The following is a 25,612-nucleotide window of genomic DNA, read 5'->3' on the forward strand; positions in this document are numbered from 1 at the left end:
AATGAACATAGGAGTACATGTGTCTTTGAGAATCATGGTTAGTTTTCTGAGGAATCTCCATACTGTTTTCCACAGTGGTTGCATCAATTTATAATCCCACCAACAGTGTAATAGGGTTCCTTTTCTCCACACCCTCTCCAGCACTTATTGTTTGCAGACTTTTTGATGATGACCATTCTGGCTGGTGTAAGGTGGTACCTCATAGTGGTTTTGATTTGCATCTCTCTAATAACGAGTGATGTTGAACATCTTTTCATGTGTTTTTTTGGCCATCTGTTTGTCTTCTTTGGAGAACTGTCTGTTTAGATCTTCTGCCCATTTTTTGATGGGGTTATTTGTTTTTTTGGTATTGAGCTGCAGAAGGTGTTCATAAATTTTGGAGATTAATCCCTTGTCAGTTGATTTATTTGCAAATATTTTCTCCCATTCTGTGGGTTATCTTTTCATTTTGTTTAGAGTCTCCTTTGCCATGCAGAAACTTTTAATTTTGATTAGGTCCCATTTATTTATTTTTGTTTTTACTGTCATTACTCTAAGAGGTGGATCTGAGAAGATGTTGCTGTTGTTTATATTGGAGAGTGTTTGGCCTATGTTTTCCTCTAAGAGTTTTATAGTGTCTGGTCTTAAATATAGGTCTTTAATCCATTTGGAGTTTACTTTTGTGTATGGTGTTAGGGAGTGTTCTAATTTCATTCTTCTACATGTGGCTGTCCAGTTTTCCCAGCACCACTTATTGAACAAGCTGTCTTTTATCCATTGTATATTCTTGCCTCCATTGTCATAGATTAGTTGACTGTAGGTGCATGGGTTTAATTCTATCCTGTTCCACTGATCTGTATTTCTGTCTTTGTGCCAGTACCATGCGGTTTTGATGATTGTTGCTTTGTAGTATAGTCTGAAGTCCAGGAGCCTGATTCCTCCAGCTCCATTTTTCTTTTTCAGGATGTCTCTGGCTAGTCTGGGTCTTTTGTGCTTCCAAACAAACTTTAAAATATTTTTTCAAGTTCTATGAAAAATGTCCTTGGTAATTTGATAGGGATTGCATTGAATCTGTATATTGCCTTAGGTAGTCGTTTTGATAATAGTAACTCTTCCAATACACGAGCATGGTATATCTTTCCATCTATTTGTGTCATCTTTGATTTCTTTCATCAGTGTCTTATAGTTCTCAGAGTACAGGTCTTTTGTCTCTTTAGGTAGGTTTACTCCTAGGTATTTTATTCTTTTGGATGCGATGGTAAACGGGATTGCTTCCCTAATTTCTCTTTCTGATCTTTCATTGTTAGTGTATAGAAATGCCATTGATTTCTCTGTATTGATTTTGTATCCTGTGATTTGCCAAATTCATGAATGAGCTCTAACAGTTTTGTGGTAGAGTCTTTAGGATTCTCTAGGTATAGTATCATGTCATTGGCAAATAGTGATAGTTTTACTTCTTCCTTTCCAATTTGGATTCCTTTTATTTCTTTTACTTCTCTGATTGCCATGGCTAGGACTTCCAGAACTATGTTGAAGAGTAGTGGCAAGAGCGGACATCCTTGTCTGGTTCCTGATCTCAGTGGGAATCTTTCAGCTTTTCATCATTGAGAATGATGTTCACTGTGGGTTTGTCATATATGGCCTTTATGATGTTGAGGTAGGTTCCCTCTATGCCCACTTTCTAAAAGGTTTTTATCAGAAATGGGTGTTGGATCTTGTCAAAGGCTTTTCTGAGTCTATTGAGAGGAAATATGGTTTTTATTCTTCAGTTTGTTAATGTGGTGTATCACACTGATTGATTCACGGTTATTGAAGAACCCACTTGATAAATCCCACTTGATCATGATGTAAAATCCTTTTAATGTATTGTTGGATGCGGTTTGCTAGTATTTTGCTGAGGATTTTTGTGTTCATCAGTGAAATTGGCCTGTAGTTTTCTTTTTTTGTGGTATCTTTGTCTGGCCTTGGTGGCATTTTATTTTAATCTTGAGATGAGAAACTGTCCATCCCTTTATGGATGGGGGAACTAGAATATGGAATGGTCAAATTTAATATCTCTCTCAGATCCTCTTCAGGTGGATACAAAGTACTTCCTTATTTGTTCCTAAAACACAGGTTTACAAAATCGAATGGGATTTTTACAGTCCTAGGTATTTGAACTAGCATAAAGGGCCACTGTTACTAGATAAACTGTGTATAAGCTGTAGATTAACTTCCTATGATATTTAACACATTTAGTATCCGTAAAATACATTTACAAATGAAAAGGGCAAATATAGATAGTAACAACACGAAAGATTGTGTTTCAAGGTTCTTAGGATGATACAGTGGAATATTAAAGACCATATTAAGGACCTTGGAGCCTCTTAGACCAGGATGAGAACTGGGCCTCCATAGTCAGAGCTGACCCACACAGCTAATGTAAGAATGCATGTAAAGTATTCTTTTACTGAGTAGTAACTACGGGCTGCCACTGTACTAGACTTGGGGATACACTGAAATAGGGCAGGAATCCTAGCCTGACATTTTAAACAATTACAAATGTGAAGCAAAAGTGATTCAAGATACTTTATATATGAAAAGCCTGGTGCCTTGCACATGGTAGATCACTAAATGTAGCTATTAAATTGCTACATTAATTTAATTTTACTTGGTTTTTTTAGGGCAGCAGCCCCCATACCAGCAGCATATGGAAGTTCCCAGGCCAGGGGTCCAATCCGAGGCCTACACCACAGACACAGCAACTCAGGATCCATGCAGCATCTGTGGCCTACACCAGGGCAACTCCAGATCCTTAACCTACTGGGGGAGGCCAGGGATGGAACTGCATCCTCATGGGTACTAGTTGGGTTCGTTATCACTGAGCCACGACAGGAACTCCTGTTATATTCATTTTATTCTACTTTTCTTCTCATTTCCTTTCCCAAGTTTTTTTCACTGCAGTCCCAGTGAGGGCAGCGTACTATGTATTCAGTACATGCTTAACAATTACTGCAAGTATGTACTGAAACCTGGATTCCTGCCATGGGGCAATGGGTTAATCTGACTGCAGTGGCTCTGGTCACTGTAGAGGTGCATATTTGGTCCACAGCCCAGTGCAGTGGCTTAAAGGATCCCATGTAAGAGTCAATCCCTGGCCCTGGAACTTCCATGTGCGGTAAAAGAAGAAGAAAAGAAAAAAGAAAGAAACCTAAATATCACTTTTGTGTGCCAAACACACGTATTAACTCAATCCTCACAACTCTGAGGTCAGTACTATTATCATCCACTGTTTTACAACTGAGTAAACTGAAGTACAGATAGATTATGAAACAGGTTAACAGCTAGTGAGCAGGACAGCGGGTGACAGGAAGCTGGGATTCAAATCCGCGCAGCTTGAGTCTGTCCTACCTCTATTCAGTATGAATAAACTAAACGGTGAATGAATACATGAACTAACAGTATCATAGAAGGAACCTAAGAATGCGCTCCTTCTTTTCACGAACGACAAAAACACTAGTATGTTTAAAGTGAGCATGAACATTTTTAGCGCTCATCGGAGGATCCGCACGCGGGAAAACACGTGGGACCACAGAAGAGGAATTAAACAACTGACTCACACGTGTTTGGACCATGTAAAGAGCTTTCCAGAGCTCCGTACTCTAAAACACTACGCGTTTACGGAACGTACTAAGCAAACTTAACCCCAGGTCGCCGATTCAGCGCAAAAGCAACAAGGGACTCAAGACTCAACAGTCGGAAAAGGCTCCTGTCAGACCCCCATCCCGGCATGCACTACAGGCCCTGGCGACCACACCTCCCGGCGAGCGCCCCGCGCGCGTGTGCGCCCCCGCTGCCCGGAAGCGTCGCCTGCACATTGCATGCTGGGAGTTGTAGGCTCCCGATCCGGGCCCGCGGGCCGTCGTCCGCACTCTCCATGAGGCTGCTGGCTTCGGTCCGCGCGGCGCCGACACGGGGAGCGCGCGTCTCGCTGAGTCAGCGGCTACGGCGGCTGCGGCGTTAGCCGGCCCTCGCGCTCTTTCCCTTCTTGGGGCACCGACCCCGCCCGCTTGCTTGCTAGCTTGCCGGCCCGGCGCCACGCAAGAGAAGGCGTCAGGGGACGCGGAGCAGCGAGAGGCGCGCGGCCCGGGCCAGCTCCGTCCCCGGCGTTAGCGCTGCGGCCGTGGTGGAGGACGACGGCGACAAGGACTAGGGCCGTTCTCCCCGCTCCCTGCTTGCTGCGCTGCTCCGCTCCGCTGACCGGCCCTCAGGAGTGCAGGCGGGGAGGCGGGATGGAGTGATAGGGAAGGTGACTCGGGGCTCGGGGGCGGCGGGACTCGGACCCGACTCGGTCCGCGAGAGGCTGCGGGAAGTTGGCCTGGAGGACTGGCCCCGGGAGCCCCCATGCCGGGAAGGGGTACGGGCCCGGGGGACGGCCTCCAAGGCGTTGCGCCCCGAGGCTGGGCGGACTGGGTGGGGGTGGGTATGAGTTGCGGCCGCCCAGGCGGAGTGCGTCCCGAGTGCGTGGCCGCTCGTTGCTGGGTGTTTCATCACCCGAAATGCCACGAGGCTTCCTTTAGGGGAGGGATCCGGGGGAAGAAAAGGGGCCACGCCGGCCGAGGAGGGCCCCATCGCCTGTGGCCCCCGGTATAATAGAAGAGGCCAAGCCCATTTGTAATAGTTTGTAGCGTTTCTCACCAGTTTCCTCTGCAGAGACCTCAAACTTGATCCACTCACCACCCCCCCACCCTCCGCCCCAAGGACAAAAAAAAGTATTATTTCTATGTAGTAATTTGCCAGCACGGACACGGCCATTTTTGCTCTTCCTCACGATTCTGCAGGAGTAGGGAAGCTTGGTCTTTCCCTGTAACCAAAAAAAAAAAGGAGTACTTTTTGAAAGTGCTAATTAGTTGTTACAGGGGGGGAAGTTAACGTTTTATTAAAGCGACTTGTCAGCGTGGTGCTAAAAAGCTGGAAAGGTTCAGTTCTGGTCTTTGAACAGTCTTCAGTAGGTGTAGTAAAATTTTTCCATGTTGTTTTGATTCTTGACTTCATGGCTATCCTATCGGAAAGTTAGGGCTCAATTTTTTAAGTATGTTGCTCGCTGTCCCCCAGAACATTTGCTAGATGCGTAATTGAAGTGTTTATCGCATTGTAACTACTGTTTAAGCCTGAATGACCATGCTGTGTTAGAACATTGTGTTCATGCACAACCGTTTATTGGAAAAATTGTCACCTTTTTGCACAGGTTGAAACTTTTAAGTTGTTTGCATATATGTAGGTAACTTACCATTGCATATTGATTATCCAAGTGCTGTCTCCGTGGGGGATTCTTTCTGTACTGACAACTGTAACATGTTTGTTTCCTTAGGTTGTTTTATTTGCACTGTTTTTATTTAGGACCATTTACTGTTTCCTGTGATTGAATCAGAGTCACCAAGCTTATAAAGTATTCCCTAATGCCATGCCAAATTCAAGGAATTTTTTATAGGACTTCTCAATCTGGGATTCTTAGAAACTCAGATTGTCTTTTCTTTCTGTGTGTGCATTTTCCAGGGGTATCATCATCAAAATTTCTTGCCTTTGGTGGAGGGTGGGTGATGGGGATCAGTGCCTTATTTTTTGTTTCTTCATCTGTTCAAAGTCTGCTGGTATGATAAGACAAATCTAGAGTGCTTCAAGTAGTTCCCATCCCTGGTGTGCCTAGCCCTGCATTATAAATAACCTATCGGGCGACCACTGTGTGCTAGGCAAGCTTTACATACCTTATCTCATTGAAGTCTACATCTTTATGAGGCAGATGCTCTCTTTCCCATTCTATGGAAAGGGCTCTCTCAGGTTTCATAGTTGTCCACATGTCCCTCCCCCGCACCATTTGAAAATGACGAGAGTGGACCAATTCAGGTCCAAATCTAAAACCAGTGTTGTATTATGTCCTAGGGACATGGTGATGAATATTCAGTCACTCCCTCCCTTTAAATAGTAAGCAGCATATCAGCACCTAGGAAGGGCATCTGATCCAGTTTAGGAGAGTGGAACAATAGGGGTCAAAGAAGTGTTCTAGAAAGAGGTGACCTCTGAGCTGAATTCTGAAGGATAAGCAGGGGTTAACCAAGTAACAAAAAAAAGAGCAGTGTGTGCAAAGAAGATGAAAGGCAAAACACCACTGGTCTTGCTGCGTTGGGGAGCAGAATGATGAGGCATTGAAAAGTGTTTGGATCTTAATCCTAAGGGCAGTGAGGAGTTACACTGCCTTGCCGTAGTCTGCAAGTGTGATGGTAACCATGAGAGAAGGGGCTAAGCGATCTTCAAGGCTCTCAGCACATACCCTGAGTTATCATTTGATTCTGGCAAACCTGGGGGAGACCGAAAAGCATGTTGCTGGAGGAGTGGTCTAACCTAGATTCCCTTCCCCCTGCCCATTTAGTTTCTTGGCCTTTTTTTGAGCTCTGATCTCTTTGCTTATGATAAATATGTGTGTGTATATATGAGTTTTAAGCCTCACCACCTTTTAATGGGAGTAGTAAGACCTGGTCTCCTTACTTCTGGTAGAGTTTGTTCCTTGTTTCTGAAAATAAATAAACATTTTACCAGAAACCAGGTTGCCTTTTGGGGCTGATCATGTTCTTAATTCAAAATGTTAGGTCCTTGGAGGTCCTGTCATGGCTCAGTGGTTAACGAACCCAATTAGCATTCATGAGGATGCGGGCTCGATACCTGACCTTGCTCAGTGGGTTAAGGATCTGGCATTGCCATGACATGAGCTGTGGTGTAGGTCACAGATGCGGCTCAGATCCTGCGTTGCTGTGGCTGTGGCATATGCCGGTGGCTACAGCTCTGATTCAACCCTAGCCTGGGAACCTCCATATGCCGCCAGTGCAGCCCTAAAAGACCCCCCCCCAAAAAAAAAGTTAGGTCCTATATTGTGAAAAAGTGCATAAATTCTCTAGAGACTAAAAAAAAAGTTCTGAAGAATAGTCAGTATTAAGTTGTCAACTTTTATAGCTATTATTAGAAAAAAGTTTTTGAAATACATTTCTGGAATTGGGCTGGCAAGAGCAGAGATCTGTAAAAGGTAGAACTAGTCCATTGTTAAAAGCTAAATGACTTATTTTTCATTCTTCTCTTAAATACTTTGTAGACTCTCAAATAAGGAATTTTGAGGGAGTTCCTGTCATGGCTCAGCGGTAACAAACCCCACTACTATCCATGAGGACACAGGTTCGATCCCTGGCCTGTCTGAGCTGTAATTTAGGTCACAGGCTGGGATCTGGCATTGCCGGGACTGTAACGTAGGCCAGCAGCTCCAGCTCCTATTTGACCCCTAGCATGGGAATTTCCATATGTTGAGGGCATGGCATTAAGAAAGGAATTTTGAGGTCAGTATTTAGTCAGCCATTCTAATTTTTAAAGATTTGTGATATTGATAAACGGCAATAGGCAAATTATTATAATTAGTATAATAAGATAATATGAGTTTGTCATTTTGTCTTTACATAATATAGTTGTACTTTACTGGAGACAGTGAATAAAACACCCCATAAATTAGATGCTTCTGTTAAAAATAGAAAAGAATTACTTTCTGTACTTTATTGATGATCTTGAAGAAAAAAAGTTGAGAACCTTAATGTCATACCTTAGATTTTTAGAAATTACAGGGGCATTTAGCAGGCCCACTCTTCTGAGACTTAGGCTCCTTTAGTTGTAATTTGGATGGTTTCAAAATAAGTTCTTTTAAACTTCTTTGCATAATGTTATCCACCGGTTGCAATATTCTGGATAAGCATATTCTGTTTTATCAAGTAGTGTTTTATTTCAACTTCTTGTATGTGTGTGCAGATGTTTGTGGATTCTTCTGTGGGATCAGAGGGCACGCCTATTGTAATCAGAAAACTCCAAGTATAGCAGCAAGGATGGATGAACAGGCTCTTTTGGGGCTAAATCCCAATGCTGATTCAGACTTCAGACAAAGGGTAAGTTCAGTCGGCTTAACCATCTTTTAAAGCCTGTGACATAAAGATTTGCATTAGAAGACTTGAATCAGAAATATGCATCGGGTGATAAAGGCTTCATTTCGTGGAAATGAATAGAGAAACAAATTTGAAATGCTGGAAAATATTCTCACTACAGAAAGTGAATATGATTTATTTTCTCTTTCATTTGCTTAATAAGAGTATTAAAATCTCAGGTAATTCAAGGCAAGTCATTATGTCACATCATTATTTCTAATAATTTAAAAGTTGTAATGCTAAGAATTGTTCAAGGGACTTTCCATAGTGGCAGGTGTACATATTATATTTTCCTCTTGCTTGGCTTGATTTAAACAAGTTGTTTGTTTGTTTTATCTTTTTTAGGGCTTGCACCTGCAGCATATGGACGTTGCCAGGCTAGGAGTCAAATAGGAGCTGGAGCCACAGCTGCCGGACTATGCCACAGCTACAGCAACGCCAGATCTGAGCCGCATCTGCAACCTACGCCACTGCTCATGGCAACACTGGATCCTTAACCCACTGAGCAAGGCCAGGGATCAAACCTGCGTCCTCATGAATACTAGTCAGATTCATTTCCGCCGAGCCATGACGGGAACTCCTACACAAGTTGTTTAACCCTCGTGTTAGTGATAGTTAATATCCTTGTTATTTAGTCCAGGGAGACATGGTAATGAGCATTTATGATATGCCATGTCTCAGGTTACATAAAATGATCACATGGTAAAGAATCCATTATGAGATGCTGGGATATTTGGGTAAGTATAAACAGTTAAACATATATTGTAGCCTACACCTATAATCATAACTATAGCTGAATGATAAAAGAAGACTCCAGAGAACAAGCCTGTAATTAAAATTTTAAAAGATATGTGGGTGGTTTGATGTATAAGGTAAGTGGAAGATGAGGCATTTTCTTCTTTCTACTACTCAAAGCAAAGGACATTTTTAATAAATGAGCTAATAAACAAGGTTAACAATCTCACAAAATATAGCCGTTTTTCTGCTTTTAAGCCAAAACTTGTTTAAGTAGTAAAAAAAATCTCCAGTGGTTTCCAGCATAGTACCATGTGCATGCCCCTGCTGTTAAAAGATAACCAGCCGTCCAGATCAAGGCAAAAAGTAAGAATTGAGATTTAGGTAGCTAATTATAAGACACCCATCGAACTGGTTAGGACATGAAAATCATTAGAAGTCCATGCTTTCTGTATATGGACAAACATTTCTTTTCATAGGAGTGTAAGCTACCTACCTTTATTTTATTAATTTTTATCTTTTTAGTGCTGTATCCATGGCATGTGGAAATTCCCAGGCTAGGGGTTGTCAAATCGGAGCTGTAGGTGCCAGCCTATACTGCAGCCACAGCAACACAGGATCTGAGTGGCGTCTACAATCTACATCACAGCTCATGGCAATGCTGGATCCTTAACACACTGAGCAAGGCCAGGGATCGAACCCACATCCTCATGGATACTAGATGGGTTGGTTACCACTGAATCACAATGGGAACTCGTATTTTAGTTATTAAATAAAGTTTCTTGGTATTTTTTATGTTCCTTTTTAAAGGGTTTTTAAAAACCCTTCGTTTTTTTAATTCTACCATCTAACGCATTTTTTTAATGTGCCATCATTTCCTTTTTCAGAAAACTAAAACTGCTACATTGACATTGACTGTGGTTTTAATGTAGAAGTTATGCTTTCATCAATAAAATGAGTTATATCAGTCATAGGTATATGTTAGGCAGCCTGGTCCAGGCTTAATTTGATACCCCATTAAACCAACCTGAGTAACAATTAGGATGAAAAAGAAGTTCTGATAGTCCTGATGCTGGAGTTCAGGAGTAGTGGGAACTTAATTCCATTTCATAGTAAAATAAATGGATGCCAACCCCAGTTCCTGTTGTCCCATTGTCTGTCTGTAGTTTCCTACATGGGTAGTAAAAGTAGCTAAACTGACTTTTTTGCCACTTAGAGACAGTGAAACATTATAAAGATATGAGATATAAGAACTGGGTGATAAAAGCTTTGACTTGTTCACATTGCCACAGGTGGTGGTGGTGGTGGTTTTTAAATACTGGTGTCTTTTGGATTCAGAGTGCAAAGACCAGTTAAAAACTGAAAATTTTCAAGTCATTATCACTTTAAAATAGAATATTTATCTTTGGTTTAAAACTTGCTATTTTAAACCAGCATCAGGACTATCAGAACTTCTTTTTCATCCTAAAAGAAAATGGTATGTCAGTGACAATTCTAGCAACCAAATCACACCTCCTTCCCCACTTTTTTGTTAAGTGAAGGTGCCAGGGCAACATACATGATTGACTTCAGCCTTGTCTCCTGCCCTGGCCACTGAGATATTCCTAAAGGAAACCCTAGGTTTCGTGGAATAAATGTTAGACATATGAACTGGATTATCTTGTAGCGGCTTGGATTCCTGTATTCTTAATTTCTAAAGATAGCCCTTACATACACTTAAGATGGTATTTAGTGATCTTCATCAACTCACCTTCATTTGCCTGGTCAGGGGGAGCAGCCATTGAGACCACATATGAAAACCCATCCCTCATTCATGCAATTACATAATATGGGGAACTACCACCTAAATATATAGTGGCTTTTTGCTTCTTATTTTCTTTAACCTCTAACCCAGAGAAAAAAATAATTTTATGTCTTGACCCATTACATATGTAAGTAGATATAAACATAAATACATACAAATATATGACATATACACACATGACTAAAACAAGTTACACAAAATAATTGTTACTCTTGCTCAGTCCAGTGCACTCTGATAACTCTGTTTCATTTTTTACATTTCCTGATCTAGACTGATAAAATTGACTTGTCACTAATGGGGCACAAACCACATTAAAAAAAAAGAGAAAATACTGGCTAATTGAAATTAGGTTCCTGTAAGACCTAATTTTTTCTTTCTTTTTTTTTTGGTCTTTTTAGGGCCACACCCACAGCATATGGAAGTTCCCAGGCTGGGCGGTCTAATCAGAGCTGTAGCCGCTGGCCTACACCACAGTCACAGCAACACCAGATCCAAGCCACATCTGCAACCTACACCACAGCTCATGGCAATGTCAGATACTTAACCCACTGAGCAAGGCCAAGGATCGAACCTGTGTCCTCATAGATAGTCAGATTCCTTTCCACTGAGCCACAGCAGGAACTCCATGTAAGACTTAATATTGTTCCTAACTCATTTCAATGTTGGTATCAGTACACAGTTGCTCTAAACTCATTTAGCAGTGTTTGTAGAGATTACATGTAATTTTCTTGGCTGTTGGAGATATTTTTTATAAGTTGTTGAGATTATCGTTTGTCCATTGTCATATGTGAAAGCTGCGTCTATCATTGATGCCACTTGCAGCGTACTAATGGAAGAGCGGCATTTTCCCAAAGCGGTCTGGTTGAGAGCATGTGAACTTGGTGCTGCATCCATTCTAGAGTATGCTTGCTCTTATAACAAGACCCAGGATTCATGAATAGAGGGATGAGAAACACATTTCCTAAAGCTTTGACCTTTTTGTACTCTGATTTTAATGTCACTTTTTAGGGAATTTACATGATAAAGTTGAAGAATTGAAATACTCCTTTTCTGTTAAACAGTTGATCAGATGATATACAGAGTACGTTTCATCTTTTGTGTGTTTTAGGGCTGCATGTGTGGCACATTGACATTCCCAGGCTAGGGGTCACATCGGAGCTACAGCTGTTGTTCTACACCACAGCCACAGCAATGCTGGATCTGAGCCCCATCTGCGACTTACACCACAGCTCACGGCAAGCGCCAGATCCTTAACCCACTGAGGAAGGCCAGGGATCGAACCCACAACCTCATGATTCCTAGTCGGATTCGTTTCCGCTGCACCACAACAGGAACTCCAAGTATTTTTTATCTTCATCTTCCTAATAACCCAGGCAGGTCTGCAGACATTTTTGTGTTGTTTCCTATGCTGTAGGGCAACAGGTTTGAGTATCCAACTCATGAGATTTGGTTTTTACTTAACTTTTTTCTGGGAATGATCACCAAGTTGCATATACTCAGAAGCTTGAATTCAATGTTTAGCTTTTTTTTTTTTTTAAGAGTCAGTGATTTATTGTTGGTTGGTTACTTCCAAAAAACTTTGAGTATTGGCAGGGAATTGAAATTGACTATTCCAAATGCATTTTCTGCTTTGCAATCTTATAGGCCCTGGCCTATTTTGAGCAGTTAAAGATTTCTCCAGATGCCTGGCAGGTGTGTGCAGAAGCTTTGGCCCAGAGGACGTACAGGTAATTAAAACTTGCATGACTTATAGAAGAATTTAAATTTTTGTGAACTTGACAGGGTTGTTATATTTACCTGTTTAGAAAATGCCTTTATAAAAACATTTTATGACTTAGGTTTTAGAAAACTTCAGTGTAGAAATGAGAAAAATAGTAAAATAATAACTTGACCCTTCCAAAATTGACTTTTCATTGAAACAATCCTTTACCTTATTCTGAATACCTGGCAGCAGATCCCAACTGCAGCATAGTACAATAGAAACTTCCTTATCTTTTTATGATGGTGAGGGATAATTACCTTTCTAAAAAGTTGATAAAGGACATAATCATTAATTATGTATGTCTTAATTTTTTTTTTGTCTTTTTTAGGGCTGTACCCGTGGCATATGGAGGTTCCCAGGCTAGGGCTGAATTGGAGCTATAGCTGCCAGTCTATGCCACAGCCACAGCAACATGGGATTCCAGCCACATCTGCAACCCACACCACAGCTCACGGCAACACCAGATCTTTAACCCACTGAGCAAGGCCTCATGGATACTAGTTGGGTTCATTAACCACTGAGCCCTGATGGGAACTCCTTAATTTTTTATTTTAATGTAAAGTATATACATATCCAGTTACTAATCTTTTGATTAGTGTATGCACCACTGGCATTCACTTCATCATTCTTAACATTGATCGCACCCATAATTGACCCAATTTATTCCCATCGCTAATTTTTCTGATTGTCTTTCCATTCCATATCACATTTGTACAAGATTTTCCTCCCTGCAATGTGACTTTCTATGAAGTCTTTCTAAAGCATTCGACCTAATTTTTACAAAAATAAAAATCGTTATCATACTCATTAGTTGATATAAAATTTAATTAAGTTATTTCTCTACAGGAGTTCCCGTCGTGGCGCAGTGGTTAACGAATCCGACTAGGAACCATGAGGTTGCGGGTTCAATCCCTGCCCTTGCTCAGTGGGTTAACGATCCGGCGTTGCCGTGAGCTGTGGTGTAGGTTGCAGACGCGGCTCGGATCCTGCGTTGCTGTGGCTCTGGCGTAGGCCGGCGGCTACAGCTCCGATTCAACCCCTAGCCTGGGAACCTCCATATGCCGAGGAAGCGGCCCAAGGGAATAGCAAAAAAAAAGACAAAAAAAAACAACAAAAAAAAAAAATAAGTTATTTCTCTACAAAAGAAGTATAGCTGACAGTGAGACTTGGGGAAACACAACTGACATTGTAAACAAACAACTCTACTAGTGAGCGTAGAAGTTCATGGGGTCATTGATGATTACCAGCTAGAGTTTTTGGCCTGCTATAGGTATCAGTCACTACATTTTATAGCCAGAAAGTAAATGCTCCAGTTTAGTGAAAGTTGATTTCATGAACATTTATATGTCTTAAAGTAAATAAGGGCTGACTTTTAATTAAAGGCTCCCTATAGTTTATATTTGAGTGGAAAATCTAAGGCTCATATATTCAGTTAAAGCTTCAGTGCCACCCATGACAGGAATAGAAAACCTGAGGTCTTGGAAGAGATGCTCATTAAATGTAATTTTTTTTTTTTTTTTTTTTTTTTTTTTTTTTGTCTTTTTGCCTTTTTCTAGAGCCACTGTCGTGGCATATGGAGGTTCCCAGGCTAGGGGTCAAATCAGAGCTGTAGCCATCAGCCTGCGCCACAGCTACAGCAACGCCAGATCTGAGCTGCGTCTGCGACCTACACCACAGCTCACAGCAACGCCGGATCTTTAACCCACTGAGAGAGGCCAGGGATCGAACCTGTAACCTCCTGGTTCCTAGTCGGATTCATTAACCACTGAGCCATGATGGGAACCCCTCATTAAATGTAATTTTTTTTTAATTGTTTCATTTTGTTAAGCGTGAAGTTATTTTGTTTGGTTAATTGATTTAGTCTAAATGAAGATAACATATCCTTTTTTTTTTTTTTTTTTTTTTTTTTTGCTATTTCTTAAGCCGCTCCCACGGCATATGGAGTTTCCCAGGTTAGGGGTCGAATCGGAGCTGTAGCCGCCAGCCAAAGCCAGAGCCGCAGCAATGCTGGATCCGAGCCGCGTCTTCGACCTACACCACAGCTCATGGCAACGCCGGATCCTTAACCCACTGAACAAGGGTGGGGATCAAACCCGCAACCTTATGGTTCCTAGTCGGATTCATTAACCACTGCGCCACGACGGGAACTCCAACATATCCATTCTTATATTGACTAAGGTAGCTTTATATATGAAAAATTGTTCCATGACTACACCTGGCCCACACCAACTGTCTAAGATGAACAGATTGTTTTGTTCAATAAGGTGACATGATCAGAATTTGTAGCTGGCTTGCTACAGTTCTGCTGTCATCCCTAGAGAGACCATTGAAGTAGATAATGGGTGGGTATTGATTTTTTACTCCTGCGTTATAAGGGTAGTATATTTGTAACTTGGTGTTCTGTGTGCATTTGAGACTGGCCTGCCATTCCAGGTGACTCTGCTTGTTTTGGATTTGGCTGCAATAGAACTTGTTAGTATGACTTGGATGATGACCATCTCTGATTTGACTCAGACTCTGGCTATTCTACCATTTGTCCTCTTTTTTTTTTTTTTTTTTTTTTTTTTCCAAATGTCCACCCTCTTGACATAGCCAAGTTCCTGGGCCAGGAATCGGATCCAAGCCACAGCTGCAACCTACACCACAGTTGCAGCAATTCTGGATCCTTAACCTGCTGTGGCGCAGTGGGAACTCCCATTTGCCATTTTACGTATAGCCTTTTATTGTAAAATGTAGGAGTGGTTCCAGGAATCCTAACATCTAAAATTTAGGAGGAATGCCTTATGTTTGCAAAGCAATGTATGTACTTAAAATGCATCTTAATTTTTTTTGGGGGGGGGTTATTCTGCTTGCCAGATTTAATAGAAGTACTGAATATTGTATGCTGTTTAAGTTTTCTTAGCTTTTTAAACAGATGGAGGTGAATGTAATAATTGATTAATAAACCAAAGGGCTAGTTTGAGAAACTTTGCAACTGTGTTATTCATTACTATTTAACCTTTAATTTGTTTTCCCCAATTTATATTCTTCTTATATAATTTTTTTGTTTGTTTTTCAGTGATGATCACATTAAGTTTTTCTGCTTTCAAGTATTAGAACATCAAGTTAAATACAAGTAAGTCTTCTCTCTTTCTCGCTCTTTTTTTTTTTTTTAAGGCTCAAACCGTGACATATGGAAGTTCCCAGGCTAGGGTTGAATTGGAGCTGTAGCTGCCGGCCTACACCCACAGCAACGTGGGATCTGAGCCATGTCTGCAACCTACATCACAGCTCATGGCAACGCCGGATCCTTAACATAGTGAATGAGGCCAGGGATGGAATCCACATCTTCATAGATACTAGTCCGGTTTGCTACCACTGAGCCATGACGGGAACTCCAAAGTAAGGCTTTTCTTACTAAGATTTGTGAGGAGAGGCCATTTTTTAAATTTATTTTTTCCTCTTTGGGGACACTGTAACATATCCAACTTAATGGATTTTTTGATTTATCTCAAAGTGCTTTATAAATACTGAGTTCATTGGTTACTTGTAAAAATTCATTCTTTTCATAGGGGAAAAAAAGAGATTTCCAGCTTCTCTGGAAAAAAATCAGAAGATCAAAAGCACCGTGCCTGTTTCTCTACATGGTGTCTCTTCGTTAGAGTTAGGTGGCGATGTGGGCACTTGTATTTTGAACGCCTGCTTTAATTAAGCAAAAACAGTGAATCATTGCTCAGAGGATGCTTAGTTTGCCTACAGATTTATTTTGTAAACCACGGACCTCAGACCATGGACATATTTCCATTTGAAAAATTGTACAGCCGCCCTTTTTGTTTTAACATAAACTGAATTACAGATCAGACTAAGATCAATGTTGATACCCCCACGTGCCACTCCGACCTCTATCTTTAAAGCAATGATGAGAGCGGTATTATTAGTTTATTTTAGGGAATTTTAGATAATTGAGTACTATGCAGATGTTCTCTTTCAAATGTAAGAGGCTGTTACTTTTTTAAAACCATGGACACCAAATATAGCCATTATTTTTCTTCTTTATTTTGAACAGATATTCAGAACTAACAACTATTCAGCAACAACTCATTAGGGAGACGCTCATATCTTGGCTTCAAGCTCAGGTAAAATAGTAGTTTTTACATTTAGTACTTTGAATTACCAAATGTTTAAATTTTCATTTTTGTAGCAGTTTGCAGCTTCACTTCAAAAATGTCAGTCATTTATCCTCCATTTGATCATGTAGCTCTTTTGGAAAGTGCTGGTTTTAAAGATCTTGGGTAGATAAAAACTTAGCAATAACTTAAATTATATCAAAAATTGAAACTTATTCTTTCTGTGACACATGGTGGAAACTTTGGTTTTAAAATGTAACTTTTTTTTTTAAACTACTTGATGAAAGTGGCTTTTCTGTTGACCCTTAAGGTGAGCCCCCCGGGACAGCCTCTTCACAAAGAGCCCTTTTCATAGGAGCCAATAGAGTTCTTTATTCACAAGGTGTTCTTTTTCCTTAATCTTAGCTAATCCTAGCATATAAAGCAGTTGTGTAGCTATGATTTTTATTTTCCTTAAAGAGCAAACAGCTAGAAGAAAAATCATGGAATTTTTTTGCTTCTTAGAAAACAGTTATAGAAACTAGTGAAACTTTGCCCATGGAACTTTTCTCTGAAAGTGTGAGGGTGAGAAATAACGATTAGCACCCTGGTTCATTTGATGGTTCTCCATCTGGCCATCTGGCCAGTCACTTCAGTACTTTGGTAATTTTCAAGCATGTTTGTTGCACAGCTCTTCTAGACTATAGTGAAGTTTGGTAGGATTTTGCCTATTAATGCTAAATAGGAAAACATTGTCTGAGTCTTTACAGCTTACATTTAATTTTATGAACTGTTTCTCTCTCTGTCAGATGCTGAATCCCCAAGCAGAGAAGACCTTTATACGAAATAAAGCAGCCCAAGTCTTTGCCTTGCTCTTTGTTACAGAGTATCTCACTAAATGGCCCAAGTTTTTTTTTGACATTCTCTCGGTAGTGGACCTAAATCCAAGGGGAGTAGATCTGTACCTCCGAATTCTCATGGCTATTGATTCAGAGTTGGTGGATCGTGATGTGGTGCATACATCAGAGGCAAGTAACTATCTGTTAATTTTAAGTTTTTGTAGCAGATAATGGGCACATAATAAAAGCATCAAGAAGGTTTTTTGTTTTTTTTTTTGAGATTAAACTTTATTAAGAGTACTGTTATGTAGAGTTGCCTGGTGGCTCAGTGGATTAAGGATCTGGCATTGTCATGTTGTGTTTTGAGTCCAGTGCCTGGCCATGGAACTTCTATATGCCACAGGTACAGCCAAAAAAAAAAAAAAGAATACTTATAGATTTACTCAACATTTTGAATTTTGTTTCACAATGAAACTTACACTTGGGGTTTTTTTTCCCCAGCTGTAGGGTGAAATTAGAATATTTAGGGTTGGAGTTCCCGTCATGGCGCAGTGGTTAACGAATCCGACTAGGAACCATGACGTTGCAGGTTCGATCCCTGGCCTTGTTCAGTGGGTTAAGGATCCAGCGTTGCCATGAGCCATGGTGTAGGTTGCAGACACAGCTCGGATCCCACATTGATGTGACTCTGGCATAGGCTGTCAGCTACAGCTCCGATTCAACCCCTAGCCTGGGAACCTCCATATGCCGCAGCAGCGGCCCAAGAAATTGCAAAAAGACCAAAAAAAAAAAAAAATTAGGTTGGTTGGTTTGTTTGTTTTTGCCTTTTAGGAGTGCACACCTGGCATATGGAAGTTCCCAGGCTAGGGGTCAAATCGGAGCTACAGCTGCCAGCCACAGCCACAGCAGTGCAGGATCTGAGCTGTGTCTGTGACCTACATTACAGCTCACGGCAATCCCGGATCCTTAACCCACTGAGCAAGGCTAGGAATATAGAACCTGCATCCTCATAGGTACAAGTCAAGCTTGTTAACCACTGAGCCATGACAGGAACTCCCAGAGTATTCAGGTTTTTTCTTTAACTAGACAAGCACAGCCTATAGTGAAATATACAAACTGATTTTTTTTCCTGTGAATTTGTTAAGAAATGTGGCCTATATTTACTACTGCTTTATAGTCACTGGGTGAGAAAGAAGCATTGCTTATGAGTCAGTGCTGGGTTCTTCTGTATTCTCAGTCACATAGCTCATCACCTTAGTCTTTATTTCTTCATTACACAATATAACTTTCTCCTTTTTTTTAAGAAACACAATAGAAATACCTTAATTCAATGTATATAATAATGTTAGGTGATTGTATGTCAAATATGTTTACAACATTTTTAAAGGATATTATTGTTTATTTAAGTTATTGCTATTAGTTAATTTAAGTATGTTTGCATAATATTGGGAAATAACTTTTATCATGTCTTAGGATTTCTAAATAATGTTTATAGTGTGTAATAAGAAATTAAGTCTCGCATTGAAGAATAGAATAGAAGGAGCAGTTAGACTCACAGGTTCTCTTTTAAGAGCTAATAAATAGGAAATAGGGGCAGGGAAGGTGTTAACAAGTCTGGAAGTTTAGTGGTGAGGAACTTACTGTATGCAACTATTCTTTCATTTGTCAAGCATTATTTTGAGACGTAATGTATTTTGCTTATAAGGCATTTTGTTTTGTCTTTTAGGAGGCTCGTAGGAATACTCTCATAAAAGATACCATGAGGGAACAGTGCATTCCAAACTTGGTGGAATCATGGTACCAAATCCTACAAAATTACCAGTATACTAACTCAGAAGTGACATGTCAGTGCCTTGAAGTAGTTGGGGCTTATGTCTCTTGGATAGACTTATCCCTTATAGCCAATGATAGGTAAGGTAAAATACCTGTATTTTCAAAATATAAACCTGCAAAGTACAGTCTGAAAAACTCATAAATTTGAAAATGTTGTAACAATTTTATTTCTCTATTACTAGGTTTATAAATATGCTGCTAGGTCATATGTCAATAGAAGTTCTACGGGAAGAAGCTTGTGATTGTTTATTTGAAATTGTAAATAAAGGAATGGATCCTGTTGATAAAATGAAACTAGTAGAATCTTTGTGTCAAGTATTACAGTCTGCTGGGTTTTTTAGCATTGACCAGGTCAGTAAATGTACGTGTAATGTTTTGGAAATTGTTAGAACTAGGATAGGTACTAATTTAAATGTTCATTCCAGCGTTCCCTTCATGGCTCAGCAGTTAACGAACTTGACTAATATCCGTGAGGATCTGGGTTTGATCCCTGGCTGTGAACTCTGGTGTAGGTCACAGACGAGGCTTGGATCCCATGGGGCTGTGGCTGTGGCTAGCAGCTGTAGCTCCAGTTTGACCCCTAGCCTGGGAACTTCCATATGCCATGGGTATGGCCCTAAAAAGAAAAAAAAGTGCATTTCTTTTCTTTTTCTTATTGCTTCTTTTTTTTTTTTTTTTTTTTTTTTTTTTTTTAGTGTTAGAAACTTCCCTGAGAGTATAATAATGAAACATTGTATCCAGAAAGCCATAGTGTTATCTGTAACATTTGCCTGGAGCAACAGATTATGCTATAGACTAAAACTTGAAGATCTGGGATGGTACTTAAATTTGTGCATTTCTAACAAACACTCAATGATGCTGTGATACCATTGATTCATGAATCGTACTGTAGGAAGCATGACCGCTACATTTTGACCAAAATAGATTCAATTATAAATATTATATTTCAATCATATTTTTTACTGATTTTTGATTTTTTTTATTTTATTATAGTTAATTTACAGAGTTCTGTCAATTTCTGCTGTACAGCAAAGTGACCCATTACATTCTTTTTCTCACATTATCCTCTCATTATATTATATCACCAGTGATTAGATACAATTCCCTGTGCTATATAGCAGTATCTGATTGCTTATCCACTCCAAATGCAATAGTATGCATCTACTAACTGCATCAATCATATTTTTGAAGCATTACGAATTTGAGCTATTAGAAATTAGCCTCAAGGGAGTTCTGTTGGGAACCATAAGGTTGTGGGTTCAATCCCTGGCCTCTCTCAGTGGGTTAAGGATCCAGGGTTGCCGTGAGCTGTGGTGTAGGACAAGGCTCAGATCCCGCATTGCTGAGGCTCTGGTATAGGCTGGCAGCTACAGCTCCAATTGGACCCCTAGCCTGGGAACTTCCATATGCTGTGCGTGTGGCCCTAAAAAAGGCAAAAAGACAAAAAAAAAAAAAGAAATTAGCCTCAGCAGAATTAGGGCTCTGAGTACGGCGAATTAGTAATTTAGAAAGAGAATTAAAAGATCTTTATTTTAATTTTACGTGTGATTAGTGATAAAGAATTACTAAGAATTCTTTTGTCAGCAGTACAGCGCTGGTGTTTTCCTGGCTGACAAATAGTTTTCTTACATTGGTAATAACCTTCTTATTTATTCTCTTATAAAAGACCTAAAATGCTGAAAGTAAAATCTCTTTCTATAGGAGAACAGCATAAGGATAATTAATGAAAATTACCTAAGTTTGAGTTCTAGCTCTAATGCTGATGTGATCTTAGCCAGGTTACTGTAATAGCAGTTTTATCTCTGTAGTTGAGGTTAAAATTAAGTAATACCAGAATGAACTGTAGTGAATTATTACCCACAGCATAGTATGGCAGCATTAACCTTTTTTTTTTTTTTTTTTTTTTTTTGCTTTTACACATCTGCAGCACTTGGACGTTCCCAGTTTGGGGTCAAATCGGAACTGCAGGTGCCTGCCTACACCACAGCCATAGCAAAGCCACAGCTGAAACTTGTGCTGCAGCTCACAGCAGTTGCGGATCCTTAACCCACTGAGCAAGGCCAGGGATCGAACCCGCATCCACATGGGTATTATTTGGGTTCTTAACTTGCTGAGCCACAACAGGAACTCCTGGCAGCATTAACTTTATTAGGTTGTATATACTAAATAGTTTAGAGTTTTGAAACCACAGAACTTTTTTTTTTTTTTTTTTAAGCTTTTATAAGTTTGCAGTGTCTCGTGACTATAGTCATTCAAACTAGCTTTAAAAAGTTAGTATTAGTGGATAATAATGGAAGAATTCAAATTCAGGTTTTTAAAATTTTCCAGTCAAAATAGTAGGCTTAAATGTCTAACGTTAATTTAAAATTGAATCCTATAATTGGCATTTGATTCATACTTAAGTTTAGAGTTTTCCCTCTTAATTGGTTGGTTTTAAATTGATGTCTGTATTATTTGTAGGAAGAAGATGTTGACTTCCTGGCCAGATTTTCTAAACTGGTCAATGGAATGGGACAGTCATTGATAGTTAGCTGGACTAAATTAATTAAGAATGGGGATATCAAGAATGCTCAGGAGGCACTACAAGCTATTGAAACAAAAGTGGCGCTGATGCTGCAGCTCCTAATTCATGAGGATGATGACATCTCTTCTAACATTATTGGATTTTGTTATGATTACCTTCACATTTTGAAACAGGTAAATCTTTATTTTAATCTTTTATCCAGTAGATAATATTAAAAAGACCATAGAGAATTGGAAAATACAAGTGAAAATACCCATAATTTTAATGGATATTTACTGTTAAATATTAATACATTCTCCCCCCCCCCTTAAGCTTCTTAGCCAGAAAACAGAAATGTCCAGGTTCTAAAGTTCACTAGAATAAAAAACTTCAGAATTAGTTACAGGTTTAGGTCATTTTTTTTCCTTTTTTTTTAGAATCTGTGTTTATTTCTAAATATGGTAGAAATTTTATTAAACATAGTTCATTATTTCTTATAAACAGGTTTTTTTACAATTACAAATATCCCCCTAGAGAGTTGCTTCCAATTATAGAAGAACTTAAAATGTAGAGGAGATAATAGAACTTAAAATGTAGAGGAAATGAATCTCCCATATTATATAGCATGTTGTCTTTTAAAGAATTAACTTCTCGTTATGGCATTAAATGAGAGCTATCCTTTTTTATTTACATTAAATTAGTTGAATCAAGTCAAGCTTAAAATAATTTTTTTCCAAACGGAGTTTAGCTTCTCTTTATTGTTGTAAACATGTGATGCATGCATACTTTAATAAATTTTAGACAAGGTGAAAGGTAAGAAGAAAGTTAAAATCACAGTTGCTAATCCACACTGTGTATCTCATAGTGGGTTTCTAGGCTTTTTTGGCCTTTTTTAAAAACAAGATGAGATCATACTTTACTGTTCTCTAACCTACCTCTTTGCTGAGTATAAGTATCTTTAAAAGTCAAATTTATCTACTTGTCTTTGCCAACATGTCAAGTTACTTACTAGAAGTAAAATTGCTAGATTTTAGATTAAGTAGATTTTAAATATAGAAAGATACTGCCATGTGCCCTCTAGAAAAGTTGTGTGTGTGTTTGGAAAGATTTTAGCTGATTAGAAAAATATTCTGATAAATAAGTATAACTTCAGGAGATCTAATAAATGATTGCTCTCTTTCAACAGCTTACAGTGCTCTCAGATCAACAGAAAGCTAATGTAGAGGTAAATGACTTCTTTTTGCTTTTTTTAAACCAATAATAGAATCTATGTCTGCAGTCCGCCTTAACATATATCTTAATTTCAGATTATATGGAATTAAAGGAAACAAACAAAAGATAATTTTATTCTAAATTTTAGGCAATCATGTTGGCCGTTATGAAGAAATTAACTTACGATGAAGAATATAACTTTGAAAATGAGGTAAGAATTTTGCATTGAGGAGAAATCAGTTTTAATTTTATTGCGTACTTACGTCAAATTAATATTTCAAGTTTTGATTATCTCTTAAGAGTTTTTTAAAACAAGAAGTATTTTACCTTTTCTTTTTTGTTTTTTGTTCTTAGTTTTTTAGGACTGTACCCGTGGCATATGGAAGTTCCCAGGTCAAATCAGAGCTACAGCTGCCGGCCTACTTCATAGCTACAGCAACGCCAGATCCGAACCGCATCTGTGACCTATGCCAAAGTTTATGGCAATGCTGGATCCTTAGCCCACTGACCAAGGCCAGGGATTGAACCCACATCCTCACAGACATTGTGTTGGCTTCTTAACCTGTGGAGCCACAATGAGGACTCCCTACCCTTATTTATTGACCTCCACTTAGGTGAAATTAATGGAAACCTCATAATCCATTTTTTTTGTGTGTGTTATCCCTTATTAAAACACTTTGTAGCTCTGGACTTCACAAAATATTGAGAGTATTGTTGGTAGCCGTATTTCAGTTTATAAAGTGATTAGTTGAGGACCAGCTGGTGGACCTCAGATCATAAATGTCAGTGGGAGGGTGAGAATGAGGCACTTAACCGTCTCTGTACCTCTTCTGGTTAAAATCTTGTCTGGGGCTGTCAGTCATCTTCCTAGCAAACATAGGGTCATCAGAGCTTTCTTGCAACTTAGTCTTGGCAGATACTATTTAACTGTGTGCTAACGTATTCTACTACCCACCTCAGGCAGTCAAAACTTTAGAACTATAAGAGAATAATGGTGATGATCACCAACACACTGTGCAGTTACAAAGTGCCAGGCTTGTGCCATCTATCTTCAATCATGTGGTATTATTAAAGTTTTTGTAACAGTGAAGATACACGGAGTATAGATAAGGTACCAAAGTTATAGAGCCCAGTGTGAACCCATTCTGGCTTATACTTTAGTTTTTAACCTCCTCCCTATGCTGTTTCTGGCTCCAGGTTTTCATGGTCTAGTGCTGTGTTTAAAATCAGGTATTTGTGGGCAGGAGGGGAAAAGCTCCTGAGTACAGTAAGTTTTCCTACAAAAATAAATAATTAATGAAAAAATAAAAGTGCATTTTAAATTTGTAAGTACAGAAAATGGGAATTCACCATTTATGTGAATTTTGTGATCTTTTAAGTTTTTTATTTTTATTTTTTATTAATTAATTTATTTATTTATTTTTGTCTTTTTGCCTTTTCAAGGGCCGCCCCCATGGCATGTGGAGGTTCCCAGGCTAGGGGTCTAATCAGAGCTGTAGCCACTGGCCTACACCACAGCTCATGACAACGCCGGATCCTTAACCCACTGAGCAAGGCCAGGGATCGAACCCGAAACCTCATGGTTCCTAGTCCAGATTCGTTAACCACTGAGCCACGACAGGAACTCCATGTGATCTTTTAGGTTTTTTTTAATGGAAATTTTAAACTATAGGGTGAAGATGAAGCCATGTTTGTAGAATATAGAAAACAACTGAAGTTATTGTTGGACAGACTTGCTCAAGTTTCACCAGAGTTACTGCTGGCTTCTGTTCGCAGAGTTTTTAGTTCTACCCTGCAGTAAGTTCGTAACACTGTTTCTAACACTGTTTTCTCCCTGATGATCTATCCTAAGTGATTCACGTGCCTTATTAATCTGTGTCACTTATTAAGATCTTATTTGTATCTCTGAAACAGTGCACTTGTCTCTTTAATTTATCTTGATCCTTTTGGGAAATACTGTTATTTGGAACATAATAAAATGGATTACATTCATTATTTATACTTTTGTGATAGGAATTATGTTGCCTGGCGACGTTAACAATTCCTATGACTTTTTAATCATTAAAGAAGCCTTTGTTGGTGACTTTTTATCATGTGCATCACTGGTTGTGTAGAAAGTTTATATTAAGCTCTCACCGACATATTATACCTTGGTAGGAATTGGCAGACTACACGGTTTATGGAAGTTGAAGTAGCAATAAGATTGCTGTATATGTTGGCAGAAGCTCTTCCAGTATCTCATGGTGCTCACTTCTCAGGTGATGTTTCAAAAGCTAGTGCTTTGCAGGATATGATGCGAACTGTAAGTATACTACAGATAATTTATCTTGAACCTAATTTTCTGTTTTTATTTAAGCTAATGAGAGTTCCTTAATTGTTAGTGCTATATGTTAATGTTAATATGGGGGCATTTTGATGTTGCAATAAATAAGGATAGATTTCTTAATTTTTTCCTGCTCCAGTTGGTAACATCAGGAGTTAGTTCCTATCAGCACACATCTGTGACATTGGAGTTCTTCGAAACTGTTGTTAGATATGAAAAGTTTTTCACAGTTGAACCTCAACACATTCCATGTGTATTAGTAAGTATACATTGTCATTTTCCATGTGTTTCAGCTAATGAGCAGATAGTATTCTATCTTCCTTTCATAACTTTTCCACAACCAAAAGCTCTTAAAAAACACTTGACCACACTGCAGATAACCTCGCTTCCATTTTCTTAAAATGGAGTTTCTGGGAGTTCCCGCCATGGCTCAGTGGTTAACAAACCCAGTTAGCATCCATGAGGGTGAGGGTTCGATCCCTGGCCTCGCTTAGTGGGTTAAGGACCCGGCATTGCTGTGAGCTGTGGTGTAGGTAGCAGACGCGGCTC

At 39.4% G+C, this 25,612-nt stretch overlaps 1 protein-coding gene across 10 annotated transcripts in view; it reads left to right on the forward strand.

Moving 5' to 3' along the window:
* Positions 1 to 25,612, forward strand: part of XPOT (exportin for tRNA) — a 196,424-nt gene that overhangs the window by 145,751 nt on the left and 25,061 nt on the right. For 6 of the 10 annotated variants that reach the window (XM_084956255.1, XM_084956256.1, XM_021091942.2 and 3 more), the window contains 13 exons: positions 7,798 to 7,931; positions 12,151 to 12,233; positions 15,327 to 15,383; positions 16,314 to 16,383; positions 17,163 to 17,381; positions 18,919 to 19,103; positions 19,208 to 19,376; positions 21,486 to 21,722; positions 22,715 to 22,753; positions 22,889 to 22,951; positions 24,413 to 24,537; positions 24,898 to 25,042; positions 25,203 to 25,322. In XM_084956255.1, coding sequence (XP_084812381.1) covers positions 7,872 to 7,931; positions 12,151 to 12,233; positions 15,327 to 15,383; positions 16,314 to 16,383; positions 17,163 to 17,381; positions 18,919 to 19,103; positions 19,208 to 19,376; positions 21,486 to 21,722; positions 22,715 to 22,753; positions 22,889 to 22,951; positions 24,413 to 24,537; positions 24,898 to 25,042; positions 25,203 to 25,322 — 1,572 coding nt within the window. In that variant the 5' untranslated portion in view covers positions 7,798 to 7,871. Of the gene's footprint in view, positions 1 to 3,845; positions 7,180 to 7,797; positions 7,932 to 12,150; positions 12,234 to 15,326; positions 15,384 to 16,313; positions 16,384 to 17,162; positions 17,382 to 18,918; positions 19,104 to 19,207; positions 19,377 to 21,485; positions 21,723 to 22,714; positions 22,754 to 22,888; positions 23,134 to 24,214; positions 24,538 to 24,897; positions 25,043 to 25,202; positions 25,323 to 25,612 lie in introns of those variants that run through there. The other 4 variants (XM_084956254.1, XM_021091940.2, XM_084956257.1 and 1 more) reach the window with 4 other exon arrangements.

The sequence above is a fragment of the Sus scrofa genome, chromosome 5 (genome assembly GCF_054392235.1).
Source record: "Sus scrofa isolate SSC_HxYL_T2T_F1_AM1 chromosome 5, Sscrofa_HxYL_maternal_Yorkshire_Landrace_v2.0, whole genome shotgun sequence".
NCBI lineage: Eukaryota > Metazoa > Chordata > Mammalia > Artiodactyla > Suidae > Sus > Sus scrofa.